This window comes from Hibiscus syriacus, unplaced genomic scaffold, assembly GCF_006381635.1.
Source record: "Hibiscus syriacus cultivar Baekdansim isolate YM2019G1 unplaced genomic scaffold, ASM638163v2 tig00017792_pilon, whole genome shotgun sequence".
NCBI classification, from domain to species: domain Eukaryota; kingdom Viridiplantae; phylum Streptophyta; class Magnoliopsida; order Malvales; family Malvaceae; genus Hibiscus; species Hibiscus syriacus.
In genome coordinates, this window is record NW_024062416.1 from 164964 (window position 1) to 189417 (window position 24454).

Sequence of the window (24454 nt, forward strand, 5' to 3'; positions counted from 1 at the left end):
ATCATTTTAAACCTAATTAAAATAATAAAAACAGAAAAAACACAACATATAAAATAAAATAAGCATAAATACAAGGACTAAATTGTATAAACATTAAATTACCAAGCTAAAAAATTAAATTAGATATATAATATGGGCTAAATTAAACAAATTGAAATTTAATGGCTAAATCTAAAAAATATAATAGGGATTAAAATGTAAAAAAAATAGAAACTACAGGGACCTAAACATGATTATCCATTTTACTTAAGCCTAAAATAACATGTTAAACTAAAAATGGAAAAATACAAAACCAGTCCACCAAATTAAAAAGGTCATTACAAATGACCAAAGTGTAAAAAAAGCTAAAGTTAAAGGGACTAAAAAGTGAATATACCAAAAATTATAAAGCATTCATGTAAATGGGTAAATTACAGAAGCGTCCCTACAGGTGACCACTTTACAAAAACACGCTAAAAGTGGAGGGACCTCAATGTCATTTACCCCTAAATTATCACTATAAATAACAATTTTTCTTTTTTTCATTTGAGACCAAAACACACAAAAAAGAGAAAAAGTTTTCCCTTCTCTCATTGTCCGGCCCACTATCGTCTGTTGTTCGGTCGTCACACAAGGCGGTTGGAAAACCCAAAACACCCCCTAAAACGTAGATATATCCATTAGGCTTTTTTTAAGGCCAAAACCACAGAAAAAAGGCTCATAAACTACCTGAAAACAACCTAAACTCTTCGACTCCTCGGAATTCGACGACGCCTTTCCGACTCAAGTAATATTTGAATCTGTTTTTTTTTGTATTTTACTGTGAAAATGGTTTGGATGATTGCTATTTCGAAATAAAACATTTTCTCTTTTTTACTCGATTGCCAAAACTAAAAGCCCTTTTCATTCACTGTTTTTTGTTGTTGTTGAAACTAATATAAAAAAGTTCATTTTTTCGATGTTGTTTGAAACTGAAAGAAAGCCTTTTTTTCATTCAGATTTGAGAAGATTTTTTTTACAGTTGATATTCGAAACATAACAAAAAAGAAAAAAGAATTATTATTGCTCAAAAATAAAAAAGGAATAATCTTTAAACTCTATTTATTTGCTTATGGGTTTGTCAAAAACAGAGAGAGACTACATGATTTTGCTTGGGGTTTTTATACCCATTTACAGATAAATGAATCATTACAAATTTTTTTCGTTTGCTTGATTTGTGTTTTCTTCAGGAGTTGCGTGAAGCTAGGTGGAGGTGGTGGCGTGCTGGAGTGTTCTTCGGTATTGGGGCAGAGAATGGTGGCCTTTGGTTGGGGAACTTGGGTGACTACCCTAGGGCTAGGGTTAGACCCGGGTTGGGTTTGGTATTTTAGGCATTTGGGTTCTAGTTGGGTTTTATGTTCTGGTTGGGTTTTGGGTCTGAGACTTGAGGCCCGGTTGTAAAAATAATAAATAAGAATGGCAATCACTATAAAAATAAGTGTCCAAATTATACCTCTTTCTCATATAGGTGCCTAATTTTTTTTGGTCAATTTAAGAGCCTAACGTTTCTAATGTTTTCAATTTAGGTGTCTCAACCATAATAAACATTAAAAAAAATTATCAACCACTCCGAATGTGACACGTGGTACCTTTATAAATTTTTAAAAATTTCATTTTTAAAAATTTAAATTTTTTTATTTTTTTTTAAAATCCCATAATATTTCTAAAATATCACAAAAGTCCCAAAATAGTTAATTCCAAAGCATCCACCCCACCCACTGACCGTCCATTATCGTTGTCGCCCCCATTGTATGTCTACCCATCACCTGTCAATTGTGGTTTCAAATCCCCAAAATCCATAAATAAACCCTAAATCCCTGAATTATAACACCATCCATCCTAATCGGTGGGTGAGTGATTGGAGGGTGGTCGATGGGATAGTGGCCTACAGGTAGGGTTGCACATTTGTCGGATTTCAATCCGATCCGGATCGATTTTTATCCGATCCGGTTTTTTGCCATAGAAAAAAAACCGGTTTATAAAATAACCGGTTCGATTTCTAACCGGTTTGGAGGGCCGGATATCCTAACCGGTGTAACCGGTTTCGATTTTAAAAAAACCGGTTTTTTAAAAAACCGGTTATAAAAAAACCGATTTTAATATTATTAAAATTACATCGTCATCAATTGCAACAAAGTTTACGATAATTTGTTGAAAATATTTTGATATTTCGATATAATAAATTAAGTTAAATGAATTTTAAGATTTTCCAAATGATTTTCTAAGTATATTCGATATAATTATTCAAATATCAAAACATTACTCCAAATATTTCAAAAATCATTTTTAATCCTTACTTAAGTGTAAAATTAAGTTTTAATCTTAAAACAATTTCAAAATAATCTTTCAAAGTATTTCGAACCATTTCAAAGCCAAAAATTCCAGATTGCTCATAGGGAACTGATTCCCCCTAAGGGAGCATCGATTCCTCCCTGAATGGTTTGGCTCCGAGATTTCCAGAATGCTCGGAGGGAATCGATTCCCCCATAGGGGGTACCGATTCCCCCCTATTCAACGGTCGAAATATTTGAATTTTACACTTAGGGAACCGATTCCCTATGAGAGGGAACCGATTCCCTATGAGAGGGTACCGATTCCCCCACGCTCCAAGCATTTTTATTAAATGTTTTCACACTTAAACGGCTATATTATCTTCATTAATTATCACTAACGTTCAGAAGTAAATTCAAGGTGTATTTAAGCAAGCTTATAAGCCATTGATCAAAGACAAGAAACATCAAGCAACTAGAATCAAGAGAGAATCAAAGAGAAAGCATCAAACCTCAAGTTCGATAAATTCAAATACTTAATTGAAATACTTAATTAACTCAACATAATTGAAATACTTAAATACTTCCAAGTTTGATAAATTCAAATACTTAAAAACTTCCAAGTTCGATAAATTCAAATACTTAAAAACTTCAAGTTCGATAATTGAAACAAAGTTTACGATAATTGAAATAAAGTTTAAAAATAAACTACATTGACATCTCTTCTTCATCATCTTCTCACATTCTTCGTTTAGAGGGGATATTCCAAGTTTGACTTCTTCAATGTGTAAGTTTGCTTCCAAATCGGCATCAATTGCATCTTCTAGGGTGGTGATATGTTGCTTACGAGCCGCTCCATCCAAATAATCCTTTAAACAAATGCATACTTCCACCGACTCGGGACTTAGTCTTGATCTCCATTGCGATATAACCCTGCCACTAACAGAAAAAGCGGATTCCGAAGCTACCGTAGAAGCTTGGACGGTTAGTAAATCACGGGCCATGGCGGCTAGAATCGGAAATTGTGCTTCCTTTTCTTTCCACCAAGCCAAAATATCCAAACTTTCAAACTCTTCAAATGTCATTTTTGATAGAAAATCGCATGACATGTAATTTCCCAACTCGCTACTTGGGGTGGTAGTACGTGATCGTTTGGATTGGGAATTTACAAGAGTGTTAAAAAGATTCAAATTTATGTTACTTGGACGTCTACTAGATGATTCCGCATTCATTCTCATTTGATCGTGTATTACACTACTTGATCCGTATTTAGTTAAATAAATTACAAACATGTCTCGAAAACATTTGTTAAAATAATTTATTTGGTTTTGGACAAAGTTGGGTTCATCATCGGTTAGATTAAAAGCAAACGCAATTTGTTCAATTAGTGTTTTAACCCCACCAACATTTAACGTTGGGTTTAAAGCGGCGGCACAAGTAAAAATGGGGGGAATCTCCTTAAAATATTTTAAAAGTTTTTCCTTCATTGCAAAGCCAATTTCTTGAAAAATTTCGGTTTCAAAGTCATTTAGTCGGGTAGTCAACAAAAATATTTGATTAAGAACCAACGGGCTAGTAGGGTAATAAACACCGGATAAAAAAGTTGTTGCATTTTTAAAAACCTCAAGCAAATCGGTTATTTTGGCTATAGTTTCCTAACTCGAATCCGGATAAATGTTTGGGACATGACCCCTCTCGAAAAGCCGATCGTGAAATGTTTGCAATGTTTCCCTTTGCCTTAAGGCAGTATGCATCATCATCCAAGTTGAGTTCCAACGAGTTGGACAATCCAAATTAGGACCCAAAGCTTTTTTATTAACGGACTTACAAAATCGTTTATAATCATTTAGTCTTTTGTTGTTGTTACAAAGAACCGATTTTATCATTGTTTTAAATTCTAATCTAATCGGCTCAATAACCTCCAAACCGGCTTGCACGGATAAATTAATTATGTGTGCAACGCAACGGGTATGAAAAAATGCACCGTCTAAAATCGGTGAAAGTAATATTTTCAATCTTGGAACCGCGTTTGTATTATTCGATGCATTATCAAAGGATATAGAAAAAACTTTATTTTCTAATTTATAAAGACAAATTACCCTTTTTAAAAGTGTAAATAAATTAGCACCGGTATGCGGCTCACCGAATAATTCAAACGCGATTGTTCTTTTCATCATTTGCCAATTATCTTGATCTAACCAATGTGACGTAACGGCTAAAAAAGAATTTCCGGTATTATGAGGGGAACTCCAAACGTCACATGTAAATGACACACCATAACGGTGTTCTTGGAATCCTAAAATCATTTTTTCCCTCGTCGTACGCCACATTTTTATAGCATCTCTTCTAAGGGTAGTACGATTTACTTGAGTATAACGTGGTTGCATTAGTTGTTGAATTGTTGTCGTGAAATCTTCATCATCAAAGTGGTCGAACGGCAATGCTTTTGTAATCACGAACTTTGTAAACGCTTCTCGTAGTTTTTCGTTGTCGTAAACAAAAACACCACCTTGCGGTGTAAGATTCGATTGACTAGGATCCGATCTTGAGCGAAGTGCCTTGCATGATTTTGTCAAATGGTTCTTCAACGTTGTGTTTCCTTCCGATGCAAGAAACTTTAGACAAAGTTTACAACGCGCCCTCCTCGAGTCATTTGACATCTCACATAAATCATAGTGATCACAAATATCTTTGTTTCGAGTGTGTTCGATCACTCTCACGACTTCAAGGTTCCCCCGAAGGAAGATTCAGCCTTGTTACTCATGATGAACAAAAAATTACAAAAATAAGATTTGAGAGATGTTTAAGTGTTGTGTAATAAGATTTGAGAAAGTTGTAATCAACCAAATACATCTCCAACCTATTTATACATGTTTAGGGTGGTAAAATGGTAAATTTTTAAAGAAAAAAACGGTCACAAAACCCCCCAACGGCTATATTAACGGCTAGTTTTTTAAACCCATACCGGTTTTTTTCCCGGATAAAAACCGGTTTTTTAACCGGTAAAAAAACCGGTCTAGGTTTTTTTTCTCCAAACCGGTTAAAATAACCGGTTTAAAAAAACCCGATCCGGTTAAAAAAAAACCGGTTTTTCCAAATCCGGTTTCGGATATTTTTTTCGCAAAATCGGATATTCGGATTTTTTGTGCACCCCTACCTACAGGTGAGTCAATGATCGCCGACGATGGTGGTAATCGGAGTCGAAGTTGAAGATCTTGGGATATTCTATGACAAATAGGAAAAGTTGTTTTTTTTTAAATTTTTTAAATTTATTTTTTTAAATAAAGGAAATAAAAAAATAAGCCACATGTCAAATGTTGATTGTTGACTTAATTTTAACAAATTGTTTAACGGTCATTACTGCTAGGCACCTAAATGATAGTATTATAAATGTTCGACACCTAAATTGAGAAAAAAATATTTAGGTACCTAAATGAGAAAAGATGTATAGTTTGATCACTTATTTTTATATTAAGCCATTATTTATATATTATGTGTACATTTTTTTATTAATTTAAGGTAAATACAAGGTAGTTATGTATTCAAAGATAACTATTTGATATTCAACACTCATACTCCTAGTATTTATGGTACTCGAACCTGGAACCTCACAGATTAATAATTATTCTTGTATCACTGAAATCACTTGGTTCGTTTTATTATTTGTAAATTTATTCACACATAATACATTTTTTTTACAAAGACGTACCATTCCATAAAATCCAACTATTTAAATTAATTGTATAAAATTATTGTAAACTTGTCCAAGGATTAAATTACTAGTTAATAATGAAAATAATCTTTTTTTGAAAAAAATATTATTTTAAATTATTTAATTATAAAAGTTTAAAAAGAAAATATAATTAAATTACTATCCATATCGCCCCAGTACATAGGTATGCCTAAATTATGGTTTCACATGATTTTTACTCGAGAAAATAACTTGAGTGACCGAAAATACTTTATAATATACGATTTTAACCAATTTTTTCTGGATTTGCAAAAATAACCAACGAATTCGCAACTCGATTTCGAATTCGCAACACGAAAGTCAAATTTGCAACACAATTTTCGAATTCGCAACAAGAATTTACATTTCGCAACACGAATTTGCCAAATTCGTAATTCAATTTTCAAATTTGCAACTCGAATTCGGATTTCGCAACTCGAATTTAGATTTCGCAACTCGAATTCAGATTTTGCAACTCAATTTTATCAAGTTTACCTATATATTATAAACAAATGCTTTGATGTAAGTTGCAGAATTTAAGTTACATATTGTAACAAAATGACAAAAAAAGGAAAAGAAATTTCAAAATAATAATTTTAATATATTTTTAATAATATCATGTATATATTTTTAAATTCAATTATTAACAAAATCAGTAAAAAATGATCGAAAAATATCATTATTTTGACCGATTATAATTACTTATATAGGTATACTCAATAAAATTGAGTTGCGAAATTGGCGAATTCGAATTGTGAAATCCGAATTCGAGTTCCAAATTTGAAAATTGAGTTGCACAACTCGAATTCGTCAATTTCGCAACTCAATTTTACTGCGTTTACCTATATAAGTAACTATAAACCAATCCTTTGATGTAAGTTGCAGAATTTAAGTTACATATTGTAACAAAATGACAAAAAAAGAAAAAGAAATTTCAAAATAATAATTTTAATATTTTTTTAATAATATAATGTATATATTTTTAAATTGAATTATTAACAAAACCGGTAAAAAATGGTCGAAAACATCATTATTTTGACCTGTTATAATTACCTATATAGGTAAACGCGGTAAAATTTACTTGCTAAATTGGCGAATTCGAGTTGCGAAAACTGAATTCGAGTTACGAATTTGAAAACTGAGTTGCGAATTTGGCAAATTCTTGTTGCGAATTCGAAAACTGTGTTGCGAATTTGGCTTTCGTGTTGCGAATTCGAAATCGAGTTGTGAATTCGTTGGTTATTTTTGCAAATCCAGAAAAAGTTGGTTAAAATCGTTTATTATAAGTCATTTTTGGTCACTCAAGTTATTTTCTCTTTTTACTCTAACGTCTCTAAAAACTAAATGACTTAATTATAAAATAAGTGTTGAAACTATAGTGCTTTTTATGAATAGGTGCCTACAGTATTTTTTGAATGATATTGGTGTTTAAAGTTACAAACGTTACCACTTTAAGTGTTCTGATCGAAAACACCGTTAATTTTCCCCTTAAGTGACACGTGTCATATTCTAGTAATTTAAAATTTTTGTTTTAAAATTAAAAAATTAAAATTATATATTTAAAAAAAACATACACAAAAAATTTGAAATGACCTCAAAACTTTGAAAAGATTCATTTAAACCTCTAAACCCGCGCCGACCACCGCCCTTTGCCGTCGACAAAGCTCACCCGACCTCACCTACCCCCATTGATCAGTACCCGTATGAAATCGTGACTGATCGACAGCCAACTAACGTTTGTACCCCATTAACCCTAAGATGAAATTCGCGATTCCACGTGATTTCGACAGTCAATCGGTGACAACTACGACGGTGTATGACTAGGAGGATGGCAGGAAATAAGTCGGATGCAGTGTCGCGACCAAAAAGGACGGTGGCAACATGTTAGTCATATGATTTTTATGAATTTGGATTTTTCTTCTTCTTGTAATTCAAGAGAAATAATGATTCTTTTATAAATATAATAATATTTTTATTTTAAAAAATAAAAATTACCATACGGTGAAATGTGTCACTTAACAGAAAAAACTAACGGTGGTTACGGCTCGAGCACCTATAATGATAACGTTTGTAACGTTAGACATCAGGATCATTCAAAAAATATTGTAGGCACATATTCGTAAAAATAAGTATAATTTAGGAACTTATTTTATAATTAAGCCAAAATAAATTAACGATTAAAGTCTACTAAAACTTATTCTATTATACTAAAAAAACTTATTTTAGTTTTTTACTATTAAAAGGAAACTTTGGTCTCTATACTTTTGGAAATTAAATATTTCAATTCAATATTATGTCTATAGTTAGTTGAGTCAATTTTAAGTTTACATATCCTTTAGATTCATATCAATTACGAAATTAAGTGAATCGATTCTTCTAATAAATAGTAGTTTAATGGTCGATTCTTCTAATATAAGGGAATTCGAATATTTTAGTGGCCCGACCGCACCCCCAACACCCTGTCGGTACATCCCTCTTTGAAGTTATGTAGTGAATTGTTGCTCTTCTAGATGAAGCTTGGTATAATATTGTTCTTTCATGTATTTGCTTCAAAATTTTGCTACTTCTTCTCAAAGTAAATTTATCTGTAATTCATTACAAAACTTCTGTTTAAGCTTCTAGTTGATGAAAAGCATAATTACCGTCTTGTTAATTACATTTTATTTATTTTTCAGTATGTTCCCAAAATCTACTCATGAAACTTTTGCAAACAAGCTTTATCAGACGTTTAAGAACCACAAGAAATTCATTAAGCCGAAATTGTCTCGCACTGATTTCATCATTGCTCATTATTCTGGAGACGTATGTTCCATTAGCAAAGTGTTTATGGGTAAATAGCTGGAGCTGGTTTGTCACTTTTGATTTCTAACAAAATTCCTTTTCAGGTCCTATACCAATCTGAACAATTTCTGGACAAAAACAAGGATTATGTGGTTCCTGAACATCAAGACTTGTTGAGTGCTTCCAATGTTCGTTTGTAGCGGGCCTTTTCCCTCCACTTCCAGAAGAAACATCAAAATCATCCAAGTTTTCCTCAATCGGTTCTCGTTTTAAGGTAGTTTTGCTCTATGTTTGTCTTCATGATTTTGGTCGAGTCCCTTTCTATCAACTGAAATCATCTTTTACACTGCCTCATATAACTTGTTATATACTGTAAGAACTTGTGCATTAACACTTCCTTGATAAATGATGCTGTAGCTACAACTACAATCTTTAATGGACACATTAAATTCTACGGAACCTCACTACATCCGATGTGTATAGCCGAACAACCAACTTAAACCTGCTATATTTGAGAATGTCAATGTCATGCAACAACTTCGCTGCGGCGTGAGTGCAGATTTCTTATTTTATGATTCGATTAGAACTGGTTTGTAAAAACTATCTTTTCTTGTTGCTTAGATGTTTTCCTTTTAACTAGAAGTTGGTCTTGTAGGGTGTTCTAGAGGCAATCAGAATCAGTATGGCCGGATATCCAACTCGAAGACCTTTCTTTGAATTCATTAACCGATTTGGGCTTCTTTTTCCGGAGGCTTTGGAAGGAAAGTAAGTGATCTCTTCTTGTTTAAAATCAAGATTAACAGTCATGAAAGTGATGTAATTCTGTTTGACAGTGGATGTTGGAGTTAAGACTTTACTGCTGCACTCTGCTGATTACAATTAAAAACTAATGTCAATGCTCTTAACATTGGTTTTATCTGTAAGCAGCTACGATGAAAAGGTTGTGTGCCAAAAGATTTTGGACAAGGCCGGACTTCAAGGATATCAGGTAATACAACAATTTTAATGCAACCACTGGAACTGTTCTAACATTTGGCATATGTCCTTTAGCATCTTCCCTATATGCTTTAGGAACCGAAAATTGTTACATTGGTACTTTGTATTTGTAATATTGTAGTAAGGAAGAAACACTAATTGACCTCAAAATGGTTTTTGCAGATAGGCATAACAAAGGTCTTTCTAAGAGCTGGTCAGATGGCAGAACTGGATGCAAAGAGGGCAGAAGTACTAAACTCTGCTGCCAAAATCATACAGCATACCATTTTCAGTTGATGACCTATCAAAGTCAATGGAACAAATAGACATCGCAGACATCGAACCACCGCCACTCATTCGTGAGAACATAGGCTTTAGTTTCTTACTGCCACGTTCGGATTAATCCAACCGGGATATCTTCTCCGTATCTCTTCATCTCTTCTTCCAAGTTCCGGCATTGTTAACGAGAATGATTCTTAAGGCGTTGGATAATCTTTCTTTAACATCAGAAATATTTGTCAGAAACTTTCCTTTCCACATAATAGGTCATTGATTCAAAGCATAGCATAGTTGTCTTAAATTTCGAGTTTTGTTGTACCATTACCTCCATCCATTTTGTCAATGGAAAATAATTAAAGCAGATAACCATTTCTGGATCGAGGGGATTAACAGACCGGTTGTCCTTTCTAAATATTTTAAATTCTCATATAATTTAGATATTTATTTTGTATTTTTTAAATATAATTTATTTTTGTCTTTAAAATTTTATAAATACGCAGTCAAGATATTAAAATGAGATGACCAACCCAAAACACATGCATGCCTAATTTAACCAAGCAAGATACCCTTCAAACAAAATGTAACTTTATCTTGTTTGGCTAGAGAGGAGGAGATTATTCCTTACATGGCTTCATTAAAGATTTTTTCTTTGAAATAATCATAAAAGGATTTGATAGGAGGAGGTAGGTCGAATTTTTAACCACGACGATCTAATCTAATATGTTCATTTATAAATCTAATCCGATTCAATTTTAAATTAAATATTAATTTATTTATGTCAAATTTGACTCTAAAAATTAGAATGTTGAAAAATTTAAGGATGAATTTTGAATAAGAGACATAGTTTGGGATAAGATTAGAACATTCAAAAGTTTATGGACTAATTTTGAATGAGAGACAAAGTTTATAGATGAAATTAGAATTTTCAAAAGTTTAAGAACCAATTTATAATAAGATCATACTTTGAGGACTTATGGTGAAATTAACTCAAATTTTGTCCATCTTTAACAAAATTGAGTTAAAAAAAGGTTACGTATTTAGTCACTTAACTATTACTTTGGTTCTGTTTGATCACCTAATTATTTTTTTAAATAAACACTAATCTTACGTTTTTGTTTCATTTTGGTTATCTACTTTAAAAAATTAATAGTGACGTTGACAAGTTACTATAAGATAATATCATATTATCTTTGGAAAAAAATATAAAATATTACATTAGCAGTTCTTTAATTTTCTAATGGAGTGACCATAAAATTAAAACGTAACGTTAGTGATGATTTTGAGAAAAATAGTTGAGTGACCAAAATAGAATCAAAGTTATAGTTGGATGACTAAATACGTAGTTTACCCAAAAAAAATTAGTACGATTAAAATTTCCAGAAAGGGCTTATAATCCGACCAGGTAACAACGTCGTTTTGCTTTTCTTCTCTGGCGCTACTGGTTCAAGAGATTATCAATTAGGGTGCGTTTGGTTCACGAAATGTAAGATTACCAGTGAATAGAATTACTAAGAATGTTACATTACTGTGTTTGGTTGGTTTGACAGGAATGTAAGATTATAGTGTTTGGCTAAAAGAATAAAAGATTACTGAATTGTATATTTTACCAAATTGTCTTTGTTCTATATTTTTTAACAAGTGAAATTCTAAATATTTAAATAAAAATTATTTATATAAAAATATTTTTGATAATATATTACTTGAGTATTTAAATATATCATGTATTATTTAATTTTAATTAATATTAAATTTTGCATAATTATGTAAAAATATATTAAAATTTTACATCAACATTTAACTAAATGTTTATATTGTGAAAATTCTTCATAGATATTCATAATAATAAAAAAATATAAATTATTTTTGTTTTCTAAGATATAATGTTTATTATATATTCTATATACAATAATTTATTTATTTATTTATCTTTTATATTTATACTTAATTCTGCATACTTTATCATTATTATTTATCTCATTAATTTATATTACAAAAACATAATTCAAATAAGTAAGAAATTAAATTTATTCGAACTCAAATCACATAAAAATTAGTTTCCCAGAAAGTAACGACCATAACTAAATAACCAAACAATTTACTGCTACTTGACACAGACTTGCTTCATGCCCTTTTGGCGAAATCACTTCTATTGGTTCGTTTGAGTCGAATGCTTCTCCTCCCTCCTTGAAGCCATCTTCAGCACTACCGAATTGATCACTACCATCAAATCCCATATTCTGGCTTCCATATCCAGCAGGACCTCCGGTGGCAACGTCACCAGCAGCAGCATTGAAATTCCCACCATCGAAATTGGTTGCAGCAGATTGATCAAAACCACCATAATTTCCTTGGCCTCCATAGTTACCACCACCGTATCCAGCATTACCTCCATAACTTCTAGATGAGGGACTGGCATTTCTATTGATCAAAACAAGCTGTTGTATCAACCTGCCAAGAACATTCACAATTGATGAAGATATTCTTTACATTTTATTTTTCCCTTTATACTTTCTTATCACAGTAACATGAAGTTGGTAAGATGCACTAGGTTGATAGTAACATCGACAACGATGACGATATAATCAATTTATGATGATATACAACATTTCTAGCATGCACAATTACAATCTAAAGTGATGTTGAACTCTGTTTTCTTTAATCAGTTTAAAAGGGGGGGAAACAGTTGCATGATCCAAGTAATAAACCGAACCATTAGGGAGTGAGCTAGCATCAAAATAGAAAACCAAAAACAATTTTCCGATATTTAAAGAACACGAGCCTCGAGCGGAAGCAGGATGTATTGAAAGCTCTTCAATTGAGAGCCACATGAATAGAATAAGACAATTACTACTAAACACAAATGATATGCTGAAAGATAACATAACAGATTTCAACTTTAAAGCTAGTAATGAACTTTCGAAACTAATTCCACTCAATCCTTAAGGCATCTATTACTCATCTCTTTGGTTTCACATTTTAAGAACTTGCCATCCTCAAGGATTCATCAAAAATGGCAGCTTTTAAGTTTCGAATTTGACAAAGCAATGAAGGATCCCACAAACATGTTTTGTATATGTTTCCAATGTTATTATGATCATCGCTTCGTCCAAGCACAAGCTAGCATAGTCAGAAAACATGCCTTCAATAAGATAACGAACGAGTCTACCGGAGAATAAATCATCGACAGAGACTTAGGCTAAGAATCGTCGAACCATCAAATAACAACAGTTTAGTACAATCAATCCCAATAGTCTTAGAGAGAGCTAAGTTTCAAGCCTCTGACAAATTCGACGTCCATGTAGTTTGATAAATTGAAAAACTAAATGCAGAACGAATTGGACCACCTAGAAAGACAATAGAGTGGCAGATACGAGTATATTTTCATGGTTGGTCGTGAAGGATAGAGCTGTTGAAATGCAAGCATGATCAATTATCACCAAAAACACCATTAAAATAACGTTTCTTCAAACAGATAATAAGCAGGAATGAGTTAATTAGCTTACCAATGGAGGTTGAATCATTCTATCCATGCTTTTCCTAGCTGACTTGCAAAAAAAACCAAATTTCACCCCAGAATCAAGCCCTATTTCTCAATCATCGTTCTTCGACCCAACAAACATAAACTACAAATCACAAATTTCACTTTCGTCATCATTCAACATACAAAGTTTTCCATTTTTAAAACAAAAAGCTCAGAGATCTACACAGAACAAGAAACCAGAGTCAGCTTAAAAAAGATCAGAATTTGCAGTATGAAGCGAAGCTGAAATTTCTTTTCAAAAACCAAACAAACCCAGCATCTGAAACAGAAAACCCAGATACAAAAACCTCATAAAACAACCAGCCATGGTCTCAAAAGGGAGAAAACATAACCCCCAGAATCTTAAAACCAAGAAATGGCGAAAGAGAAGAAGAAATAAAAACTTAAAATGCGAGACAGCACGAAAGGGAGAGGAGAAGATATCTTACCCGAAGAACAATGAATTTTTCGCAGAGGCAAGCTCACGGGGAGAAGAAGATATCACGTAAACGGAAAAAGAAAGGTATTTTAGCTCCACACGAGAATAAAATAATACCTAATATGTGTATGAAAATAACATTCCCATAAATAAACACACAATATTTACTGTTTAAAAAAATATTACATTTACTTGATAATTATATCTAACTAAATATGGGTATCTTTGGTTAGGAAAAAAATACAATCCTAAAATACTTGATCCAAACGGGCCCTTACTGCACTGGAAAAGAAAACCCGCTGGAATTCATGATGGAAACTTTCAATAATTCCAAACCAATTTTGCTTTTTCTTTTATTACCATGTTCGCTTCTCTACAGTTTTATTGCATTCAATTCCTCTTCTGTCGAAGCTGCTATGCATACTAACAACTGGGCTGTCTTAGTTTGCACCTCCTGTTTCTGGTAATAAAAACCTCACTTTGTATACTTTGTTCTATATTTCCCTGATTTTTTTTCTTTTCATTGAATTTTAGGATCAAATGAAATATACCCATGTTTTTTTGGGGGATAATTAAGATAACACCCTCCCCCTCACACACACACACAAATTTTTTGTATTGATTGGATTTCTAGCTACATTTGTTTGAACCAAATCTGAATTTGAGAGAATATAGGTGCTCTCTTAGATGCTATTTTGATATGTAATTCATTTGAGCGTTTGAACTCTGTGCCTCTGTTTTATTACTCAGATTCACCCCTCAAACTAGTGGTAATAGCAGCTTCCCATTGTTATTGTCTAGCAGCTTTCTCCTTTTTGTTTGTGCTGGGGAGGTATTCCCCATATGATGATTTCCAAAATGTTTGAGGGTTAATATAGATTTTGGTGAATGCTTTTCTGCTTCTGGTTCATCAATAGAAATGCAAATGCAAGTTCCATATGTTGTAATGGAAGTGGTCTGGTCTTGCTCCTGTATAAAATTTATTGTCCCTTGCTCTCTTTTTTGTTATAACAGAGAAGGTTAATTTCCCTTTTCTCATTGCACTTGGTCAGCTAAAACATAGAAGTATTAATTTTGCTAATTTTGGTCAATTTCCCTTTTCTCCTTTTTGTTCGTTCTGAAATTGTTGATTGAATTAATTTTCGTGATTGTTTCTCGTTCAGGTTTAACTATCGTCATATGGCCAACACCTTATCCTTGTACAGGTAACCAAACAGTTGTTTATTTTTCTTTCCTGCTATAATTCAAACTTTTTTGGTTAATTTTTTCCTTGACATGGATTTTCAGGACAGTTAAGCGGCTAGGAATACCTGATGAGAGGATAATACTCATGCTTGCAGATGACATGGCCTGCAACACTAGAAACAAGTATCCTGCTCAAGTTTTCAACAACGAGAACCATAGACTTAACCTTTATGGAGATAATGTTGAGGTTAGATCTTTCTAACCAATTATTAATTTGGCTTATTTGTGCATGCATATGTGGGGTGGGGAGGCGGGGGTTCATCGGGGATAGTAGTTTGGTCTAGCCTAATGTTGACATGCATGGTGCTAGACTTTGATTATCTTAGGTTTCCATTCTGTGTATTGTTGCATATTGTGCTTGAAGTGTTCTTTTAGTTATTTTTCTGTTCTTTTGATCAACCCTAATTTATCCAAATTGCCATCACTCAGGTAGATTATCGAGGTTATGAAGTACAGTGGAAAACTTTTTGCGTGTTTTAACTGGACGTCATGAGACTGCTGTTCCAAGATCAAAGCGACCTTGAGTGATGAAGGCAGTCACATTCTTCTTTATATGACAGGGCATGGAGGAGATAAATTTTTAAAGTTTCAAGACTCAGAGGAACTACAGAGTCATGATTTAGCTGATGCTGTGAAACAGATGAAAGAAAAGCACAGGTTAGAAAATTTTATGCTTATAACTCCTGTTCTTTTGAGTCATGATTTAGCTGATGCTGTGAAACAGATGAAAGAAAAGCACAGGTCATGAAGAAATGTACCTGTCCCAATTTCCTTGTAGTTCTTGGAAAAATCTCACATAACATAGAATTTTGAAGTATAGGGTAGATAACTAGCGGAATTTGCCTTTTTTGTGAGGACTACCTTTTTACAGTTACTGTTGGTGTCATGGACTCAAAATTGTGTCTGGGCTTGTTTCATGTTTCTCTTTATATGCACCTTCCTGATGGTCTATAGTTGTAACTTCTATGTAAAAATGGACTCGTGTGGTTGATGATGCTGCAAATTCAGATTTAAGGAGTTGTTGATAATGGTGGACACTTGTCAAGCAGCCACTCTCTTCAATCAGGTTTCTATCTGCACCAAAATAGAGCTTTACTTCTCCAAATATTACATTATTTAGTTTTTAGCCATAAATGCATGCATTTCCCAAAGGAATGTTGCTCTTCAATCATCTGTTTATGTACAAAATGCGTATATATGTTAAAAGATTCAATTTTCTTCTAACTCTAAATAGATTCATTGCACTATTTAATATTGATATGTTATTGGTGTGGATTCATTACTGTCATTTTGCACCATGGAATCACATTATAACCCTGCTCCCGATCAACACATTTCTCATACATCTGCATCTTTTTTACATCTTTCGAAAATTTGTGAGCAGTATGTCTAATCTATTCAAATTATTGCCCGGGAAGCATTCCTCTTCATTTGTTTCATCGGTGTTCACTGATATTCTTGTTTTGGTGCAATTCTGAACTATTTTTGTTTACTTATAGATGAGACATTTTGAAACTTCTATGTTTGTAGGCAATATAATGTGTGTTATCTGATAGCTGATCTGATGCAAAATTGATGATCTTTGCTCTCTATTTTGCGGCTTCAGTCCCCTGGTGTTTTGGCTATCGGAAGTAGCATGAAAGGAGAGAACTCGTACTCACATCACTTGGATTCTGATGTAAGTGATTGAAGGAAATTGTTTTATCATTTTAGCACCCTTTAAATTGCTGTCTCAGAAGGGGAAAAAATGCCATGTATTTATGAATATATTACCCAAGTGGTATAGGGTTTTTGGTAGGTTGCCTTCCTGGTTACACAAACTTGTTATTGTTCTTATTCAATTCTTCATTTAGCGCAGGTTGGTGTATCTGTTGTTGATCGCTTCACCTATTATACCCTTGCTTTCTTTGAGAGGCTAAATATATACGACAATGCCTCATTGAGCAGGTACATCAGCTTTATAATAATAATAGTATAACCATATTTGTTCTTGCACTGAGGTGTCTTAAAATCATTAATGAGCTTTTCTTGTCAGGTAATTTAAAAAAAAACCAATTGAAGTTTTTAATTCTCATCCATTTAAGTTGGCATTTCTTTTTGACATTTTTACCGCTTCCTTGAAGCATTTTCATCTCTAAAAAGTGAACTCTGGTTTTCTGGTTATTTTGCAGTCTTTTTAGTTCTTACAATCCAAGTTTGTTGATGTCTACTGCCTACTACCGCAAAGATCCATACAAACGGAATTTGGAGGAGGTATTGAGGTCCCAAATCTGTTTTCTAATTTTCTTTCCTCTATACGGCTTTCAGTGATTGTTCTCTGTACTTCCCTAATATTTTTGTGATGAAGCTTTAAGGCTACGTGCCTGTAACTGTTAACGAGCTTCTCATTATCAGCTATATGCTCGGGTTGGCAAATCTAGCGTTGCACCATGAGAAGAGTGCAAAATTTCAAACTTCCTCCTATCAAATCTGTATCTTTTACTGCCTTTATTATTGTTGGTACTGTTTTCAATGTTATTATGATGAACTGCTATGCATAATACCAAACATCGAAGCATTGTATAACCAAGTTGATTTCTCTCTAGGTACCTGTAACAAACTTCTTTGGGTCGGTGATGGAAACGATACATACTGATGCAGCCTACAAAGCCCTTTCAAGGATAAATTCTGGCAGGTTTGAAGCCCAAACATCTTTGGATCAGTCAGTGCACCACATCGAGAGAAGAATGCCGATGAAAGTAAATGATCAAGAAGAAACTCACAACATAATCCCTGAGGTGATTGTTTCCACCCTTCCCTTGTGCAGTTATCTACTTGCTTTAATCTCTATGTAACTTGTACCTTACGGCAGGGAAACAAGCAACTATTGCAGGGTGAAGAAGGTGCTTCAAAATGTCCATGGAGTACTTTCTGCAACAAGTTTCGAAAGGGCGAAAATGTGGATATATTGGTGAACTATGGCTTGGTAGCAATGATTCCTTTGTTGGTGATTTTGACATGGCTGGTTCAGTGATTTCTCTTATTACACTTTCTAACAAAAGGACTGTATTTGCTAGCTTTGGTATGTCTTTTCTTTTTGACAACTACAATCCATGCTAGACAGAAATGCTTCTTTTCTTGGTGGTTTCAACATGGCTGGTTCATTGATCTCGAGTCATCGTTACAAACAAAAGGATGATTCTCTGAGTTGTATTTGGTATAAATATATATGAATTCGAACCCTTTATTTCGGTACATGCATGATTCGAACCCGACATAAAAGCACGAGAGCATGAAGAACAATCAACTTGTAGTTTTTTTTTTAAATAAGCAAGAACCGAAAATATAGTTTGCAGAATGGCAAGTACGAGCAGGAGAGTGGCTGCTGCAATGGAAGTGAGAACCCAATCCCAGGGGGTGTTGAAATATGTCTGCCTCAGTTTCACCTTCCATAGGTTCCATCGTTGTCTGCAATGCTTGTTCGTCTCGTAGAATATGTCGGAGTAATAGAATCGGTGGATAGATAAACGTAATTGTTGATCTTGTTAATCATGCTGGCGACATCTTCGTTGCTACCCAGCCGATTGTCGATTACCCTGCAGTCGCAGAGCAAAGCAACATCAGCGGGGTAGTTGATGAGGCAGTCTATGAATCTAGCATAATCCATAACGATGCTCCCTGATTTATCTTTGAATTGTTCGTAAGCAATGAGGTTCCGCATCATTCTCTCTGTATCGTGGTCAACTATCAAGGTTGGAATATACAGTGTTCCATGTTTGAACTGGATGTCAAACAAGAAATTTTCCTCTCCTGCCGGAACTTGATTCCTCGTTCTGACAGCTCTATCGCCGAACTTATGAAATCACATTCTCCATACCCTAACCGTGTATGGTGGCTACGCTTTTCCTCGAGGACCGGATGCTTCTGATCCTCCTGCTCTAATGTAATGAGATGAAACGTTTGCAGATAGCCTGAGTGGAACTGGATCCAATTATCGTGCACCAAGCCGAGTAGATAAAGTCATCATCTCTCTTTTTATACAGCATACGTAATCGTAAATCTGTTTCGGAGAAGAAATTAAGAGCCTTTCTTGCAAAAGTATCCCCGCCCATCCCGGTCATATCAGCGAACTTTTCCAATAGACACAAAGGAAATTGATTTTCAAGCAGTAACAAATCTAGTGCCACAAAAGATAGATTCAAATTCTGCTTGAACAGGGAATCGTTTGATTCTCTCAGTGTAGGATCCATGAATTTGCTAATGAGTTGAACAACAAACAATAGGTCGACGACCATAATCCCCCCGAACTCTGCAGAGCTCATAGCGGAATCATCGTGTTCGGCATAGCAATTGCGAACTTCTTGTTCTATGGACATATAGGCCACGATGCAGTTTTCCAAGCCATCAGAGCATCGTTGGAGAAGGCTACTTAAATAACCAACTTTGAGCGTTTCCATTGCCTTCAAATGATACTTTCCGTGGTGGTACGGTCCTATGGAGATGATCTGCGGTTCGAAGGCTCCTTCATTTACCCGGCGCAGCTCACGAGGCGCCCTGAAAATGAACGACAATGTCAAAGACATTGTCTTCACCTTCGACTCCGTCGAAACTTCGCCCAGCTTTGAGTCCAGAATCTCCCTAACAGAAGTTTCTGTATCCCTTCCTAACATTTGCTTAACAAGCGTAGGTATAGGTGGCATATCTGATCCGAGTTGAAATAGGAGGGTGAAAGATTGGGCTATTTATGGTTACGAACAACAGATAAGAAAAACACTGCTGAAGTAAATTAAGCAGACACTCCTTTGTACTGTGTAAACAAGCTGAGTTGAGTTCGAGTATTGTTTAGCTCGACTCGACTAGAAAAGTTTAAAATTGAGCTCGACTTGAAAGTTCGCAAGCTTAAAATTTTCAAGCTCAACTCGTGCTCAAGAAAACTTGAACTCGAAACATTCTCAGATTTAACTTGATTGAAGCACAAACTCGAGCTCCATTCACTTGAGTTTAAACCTGAACCTTAAGTATATGAAAATTTTATATTGTATTCTTTATAAATAAAAATAACATATAAATGTTAATATTATTAATAATTTAATTTAAAAATTAAAAATATATATTATTTTTTTCGAATTATTCACAAGCTTTTTGTATATGGTATCAAGTAGTTCATTTTGACTTGTTAAGAACTTGAGTCAAGTTCAAGTTCAAGCTCGAGTCGAGTCCATTCAATTTGAATATTGATCGAGCTTTGCCCGAATCGAACTCGAATAGCTCGCAATTAATCTCGTTTCATTTACAGCCCTTTCTTTTATGTCTAATATTTGCTCTATATCGAGGTCGACTACCATTGTTGGAACATACAGTATTCCATATTCGAACTTGATGTTTACATGTCCTCGTCTAATATCCCAAAGAACCTGATTCCACCATCCAAAAGCTGCGCTGCCGAGCTTATGAAACCGCATTCTGGCCGCCGTATGCGGCGGGGCTTTACTTTACAGCTTAGATGTTGAAAAATAAACAAGTGGCCAAGCCACTTTCGGTGGCAGCCACCAATTTTGTCAAAAATGGTTGGCTATTTGTTGAAAATCAACAATGGTAAAATCTCAATTTTAGTCATTGTAATTTAGGGTATTTACAAATTAGTCCTTAAGCTTCAACTATAAATACCCTAGCTCATTTAGCTTCAAAACCATCCCAAAGCATTCTAGCTTTCTTCCAATACTAGAGAGATTTTAGAGAGTTTCTTGAGAGTTGTTTTCTCCTTTTTATCTAGAGAGATTTATCATTGTTTTCTCCTTGGTAGATCGAGAGAGGTTGTAATTCCTATTTTCTCATAGTGAAATTCTTCTACCGTTGCCCGTGGTTTTTACCCTATATTATTCAGGGGTTTTCCACGTAAATTTTGTGTCTCTTTTATCTTCATTTTTATTTTCTCAAATTATCAGTTGCGATTTTGCTCTATCCGATAGCCGTCTTCCGCAACAATTGGTATCAGAGCTAGATTAGAGTGTGTAATATCTGCTTATTGTCTTTGTGGTTGCCACCAAAAGGTGGATTCTCCAACATAAGAAAGTAAGAAGTTATTACCCATTCTTTGAAGGTTCCAGAGAACTATTCACGATAGTGAAATAGTGAGAGCCATCCGTAAACGAAGCAATGGCAACGAAATTTGATATTGAAAAGTTCAATGGGAGAAATTTCTCATTGTGGAAATTGAAGATGAAGGCCATCTAAGGAAAGACGGGTGTCTAGCGGCTATCAATGAAAGGCCGGTGGATTTCGCAGATGACATCAAATGGAACGAGATGGACGGGAATGCTATGGCAAACTTTCATCTAGCATTAGCAGATGAAGTATTGTCAAGCATCGAGGAGAAGAAGACATCTAAGGAGATATGAGATCATCTCATCAAATTGTATGAGGCCACATCGCTGCACAATAAAATTTTCCTTAAGAGGAAATTGTACACTCTCCGTATGCCAGAATCTACTTCAGTGACGGAGCAGTTAAATACACTGAACACCTTATTTTCTCAGCTTACATCCTTAAGCTGTAAAATAGGAGAACAAGAACGTGCTGAACTTCTACTTCAAAGTCTACCAGATTCGTACGATCAAATCATCATCAACTTGACAAACAGTAATGTCACCAGTCTAGTCTTCGATGACGTTGCAGCTGCTGTTCTACAAGAAGAAAATCGACGCAAGAACAAGGAAGACAGACAAGTAAATCTGCAAAAAGAAGAAGCGTTGACAACGATGAGAGGGAGATCAACAGAACGTGGCCAAAGCAGCAGTCATAAACATGATAGATCGAAGTCGAGGAGCAAGAAGAATTTAAAGTGCTACCACTGTGGAAAGAAGGGTCACTTGAAGAAGGATTGTTAGAGTCTAAATAAAAACTCCAATCCACAAGGCAATACCGCAAACACTTCAGATGATGGAGATGCTCTATGCTGTGAAGCGTCAACCACCGTGGAAGGCAGAAAAAGATTTGCAGATATATGGCTCATTGATTCGGGAGCGACATATCACATGACCTCAATAAGAGAATGGTTCCATCATTATGAACCTGTCTCAGGAGGATCAGTGTATAGTTGCAATGATCATGCCTTAGAGATTGTTGGTGTGGGAACCATCAAATTGAAGATGTATGATGGAACAATTAAAGTTGTTCGAGATGTGCGGCACGTGAATGAAGAAAAATTTATTATCCTACGGATTGTTGGATAATAATGCTAGCAAGATTGAAACACGAAAAGGAATCATGAAGGTGTTCCGTGGAGCGCTTGTGGTGCTGAAAGGTGAAAAGATAGTTGCAAACTTGTACATGCTGAAGGGAGAGACATTGCTAGAAGCAGAAGCCTCTGTTGCCTCATGTAGTTCAGATTCTGCAATGCTATGGCATAAGAAACTTGGACACATGTCAGAACAAGGAATGAAAGTCCTTGTGGAGCAAAAGCTACTTCTAGGCTTAACAAAGGTATCACTTCCTTTGTGTGAGCATTGCATAACAAGTAAGCATCACCGGTTGAAATTCAACACATCAAATTCTAGAGGCAAAAGTGTTCTAGAATTGGTTCACTCTGACGTATGGCAAGCACCAGTAACGTCCCTAGGTGGAGCAAAATACTTTGTCTCATTTATTGATGACTACTCCAGGAGATGTTGGGTGCACCCTATTAAGAAGAAGTCAGACGTGTTTTCAACTTTCAAAAACTTCAAAGCGCGGGTGGAACTTGATTCTGGAAATAAGATCAAGTATTTCAGAACAGATAATGGAGGAGAATACACAAGCGAAGAATTTGATGACTTTTGCAGGAAAGAATGCATCAAAAGACAGTTCACAGTGGCGAACACTCCTCAACAAAATGGAGTGGCAGAGAGGATGAACATAACCTTGTTAAAAAGAACAAGAGAAATGTTGAGGGACGCAGGCCTAGAAAAATCATTCTGGGCAGAAGCAGTCAATACTGCCTGTTATTTGGTGAATCGAGCTCCATCAACTGCAATAGAGCTGAAGACACCAATGGAGATGTGGACTGGTAAACCAGTTGATTATTCAAACCTCCATGTATTTGGAAGTATTGTGTACGTGATGTACAACGCCCAAGAAATTTCAAAGCTGGATCCAAAATCCAGAAAATACAAATTCTTGGGGTATGCTGATGGAGTAAAGGGGTATCGCTTGTGGGATCCCACTGCCCGCAAAGTGATCATTAGCAGGGATGTTATCTTTGTAGAAGATAAGCTACAAAGAAAAGAAGACAATGAAAGCGCTGAAAAGTCAGAGACTACACATATACATGTAGAAAAGGAGTTTGAACAAGGAGATTCTTCTGAAGCAGAACCAGCACATGATGAACAAGAACCAGAGAGTTCTGAAGCTCCAACAACTCGTTAATCAGATCGTGTGAGAAGACGTCCCAATTGGCACTCAGATTATGTTATAGAAGGAAATGTTGCATACTGTCTTTTAATAGAGGACGGTGAGCCATCAACATATCAGGAGGCAATAAACAGCTCAGATGCTTCACTGTGGATGATGGCGATGCAAGAAGAAATCGAAGCCCTTCATAAAAATAATACATGGGACCTTGTGCCACTACCACAAGGAATGAAGCCAATTGGTAACAAATGGGTTTTCAAAATCAAGCAAAATGGTGACGATCAAGTGGAGAGGTATCGTGCAAGACTGGTGGTCAAAGGATATGCTCAGAAAGAAGGTATTGATTTCAATGAAATTTTTTCTCCTGTGGTTCGACTAACAACAGTTCGAGTAGTCTTGGCAATGTGTGCTACATTGAATTTACATCTGGAACAGCTAGATGTTAAAACAGCTTTTCTTCATGGAAATCTTGAAGAAGAGATTTATATGCTCCAGCCTGAAGGTTTTGAAGAAGACGAAAAGAAGAACTTGGTTTGCAGGTTGAACAAATCTCTGTACGGTTTAAAGCAGGCGCCGAGGTGTTGGTATAAGAGATTTGATTCCTTCATTATGTGCATTGGATACAACAGACTTAATGCAGACCCTTGTGCTTATTTCAAGAGGTCTGGTGATAACGATTTTGTTATATTGCTTTTGTATGTGGATGACATGTTGGTTGCAGGACCCAACAAAGATCATATTGAAGAATTGAAGGCACAACTGGCTAAGGAATTTGAAATGAAGGACTTGGGATCAGCAAACAAGATTCTAGGGATGCAAATTCACCGAGA

At 34.9% G+C, this 24454-nt stretch overlaps 2 protein-coding genes, 1 long non-coding RNA gene and 1 pseudogene across 3 annotated transcripts; 2 read left to right on the top strand and 2 right to left on the bottom strand.

Moving 5' to 3' along the window:
- Positions 1 to 8984: 8984 nt before the first annotated feature.
- On the top strand, positions 8985 to 10203 carry LOC120208879 (myosin-9-like). Its single transcript, XM_039208013.1, has 5 exons — positions 8985 to 9073; positions 9217 to 9348; positions 9455 to 9564; positions 9727 to 9787; positions 9958 to 10203. The coding sequence occupies exons 2-5, from the start codon at positions 9328 to 9330 to the stop codon at positions 10069 to 10071; spliced, it is 306 nt and encodes a 101-aa protein (XP_039063944.1). The 5' UTR covers positions 8985 to 9073; positions 9217 to 9327; the 3' UTR covers positions 10072 to 10203.
- Positions 10204 to 12060: 1857 nt separating this feature from the next.
- Positions 12061 to 14117, bottom strand: LOC120208881. The gene is made up of 3 exons (XR_005524357.1): positions 14023 to 14117; positions 13557 to 13676; positions 12061 to 12501 (listed from the first exon to the last, which is right to left on the bottom strand). It is a non-coding gene; the product is annotated as an uncharacterized LOC120208881 (long non-coding RNA).
- Positions 14118 to 14280: 163 nt separating this feature from the next.
- On the top strand, positions 14281 to 18378 carry LOC120208877 (annotated as a pseudogene).
- A 19-nt stretch (positions 18379 to 18397) lies between these two features.
- Positions 18398 to 19936, bottom strand: LOC120208859 (UPF0481 protein At3g47200-like). Its single transcript, XM_039208002.1, has 3 exons — positions 19208 to 19936; positions 18766 to 19089; positions 18398 to 18682 (listed from the first exon to the last, which is right to left on the bottom strand). The coding sequence occupies exons 1-3, from the start codon at positions 19934 to 19936 to the stop codon at positions 18398 to 18400; spliced, it is 1338 nt and encodes a 445-aa protein (XP_039063933.1).
- Between the last annotated feature and the right edge of the window lie 4518 nt (positions 19937 to 24454).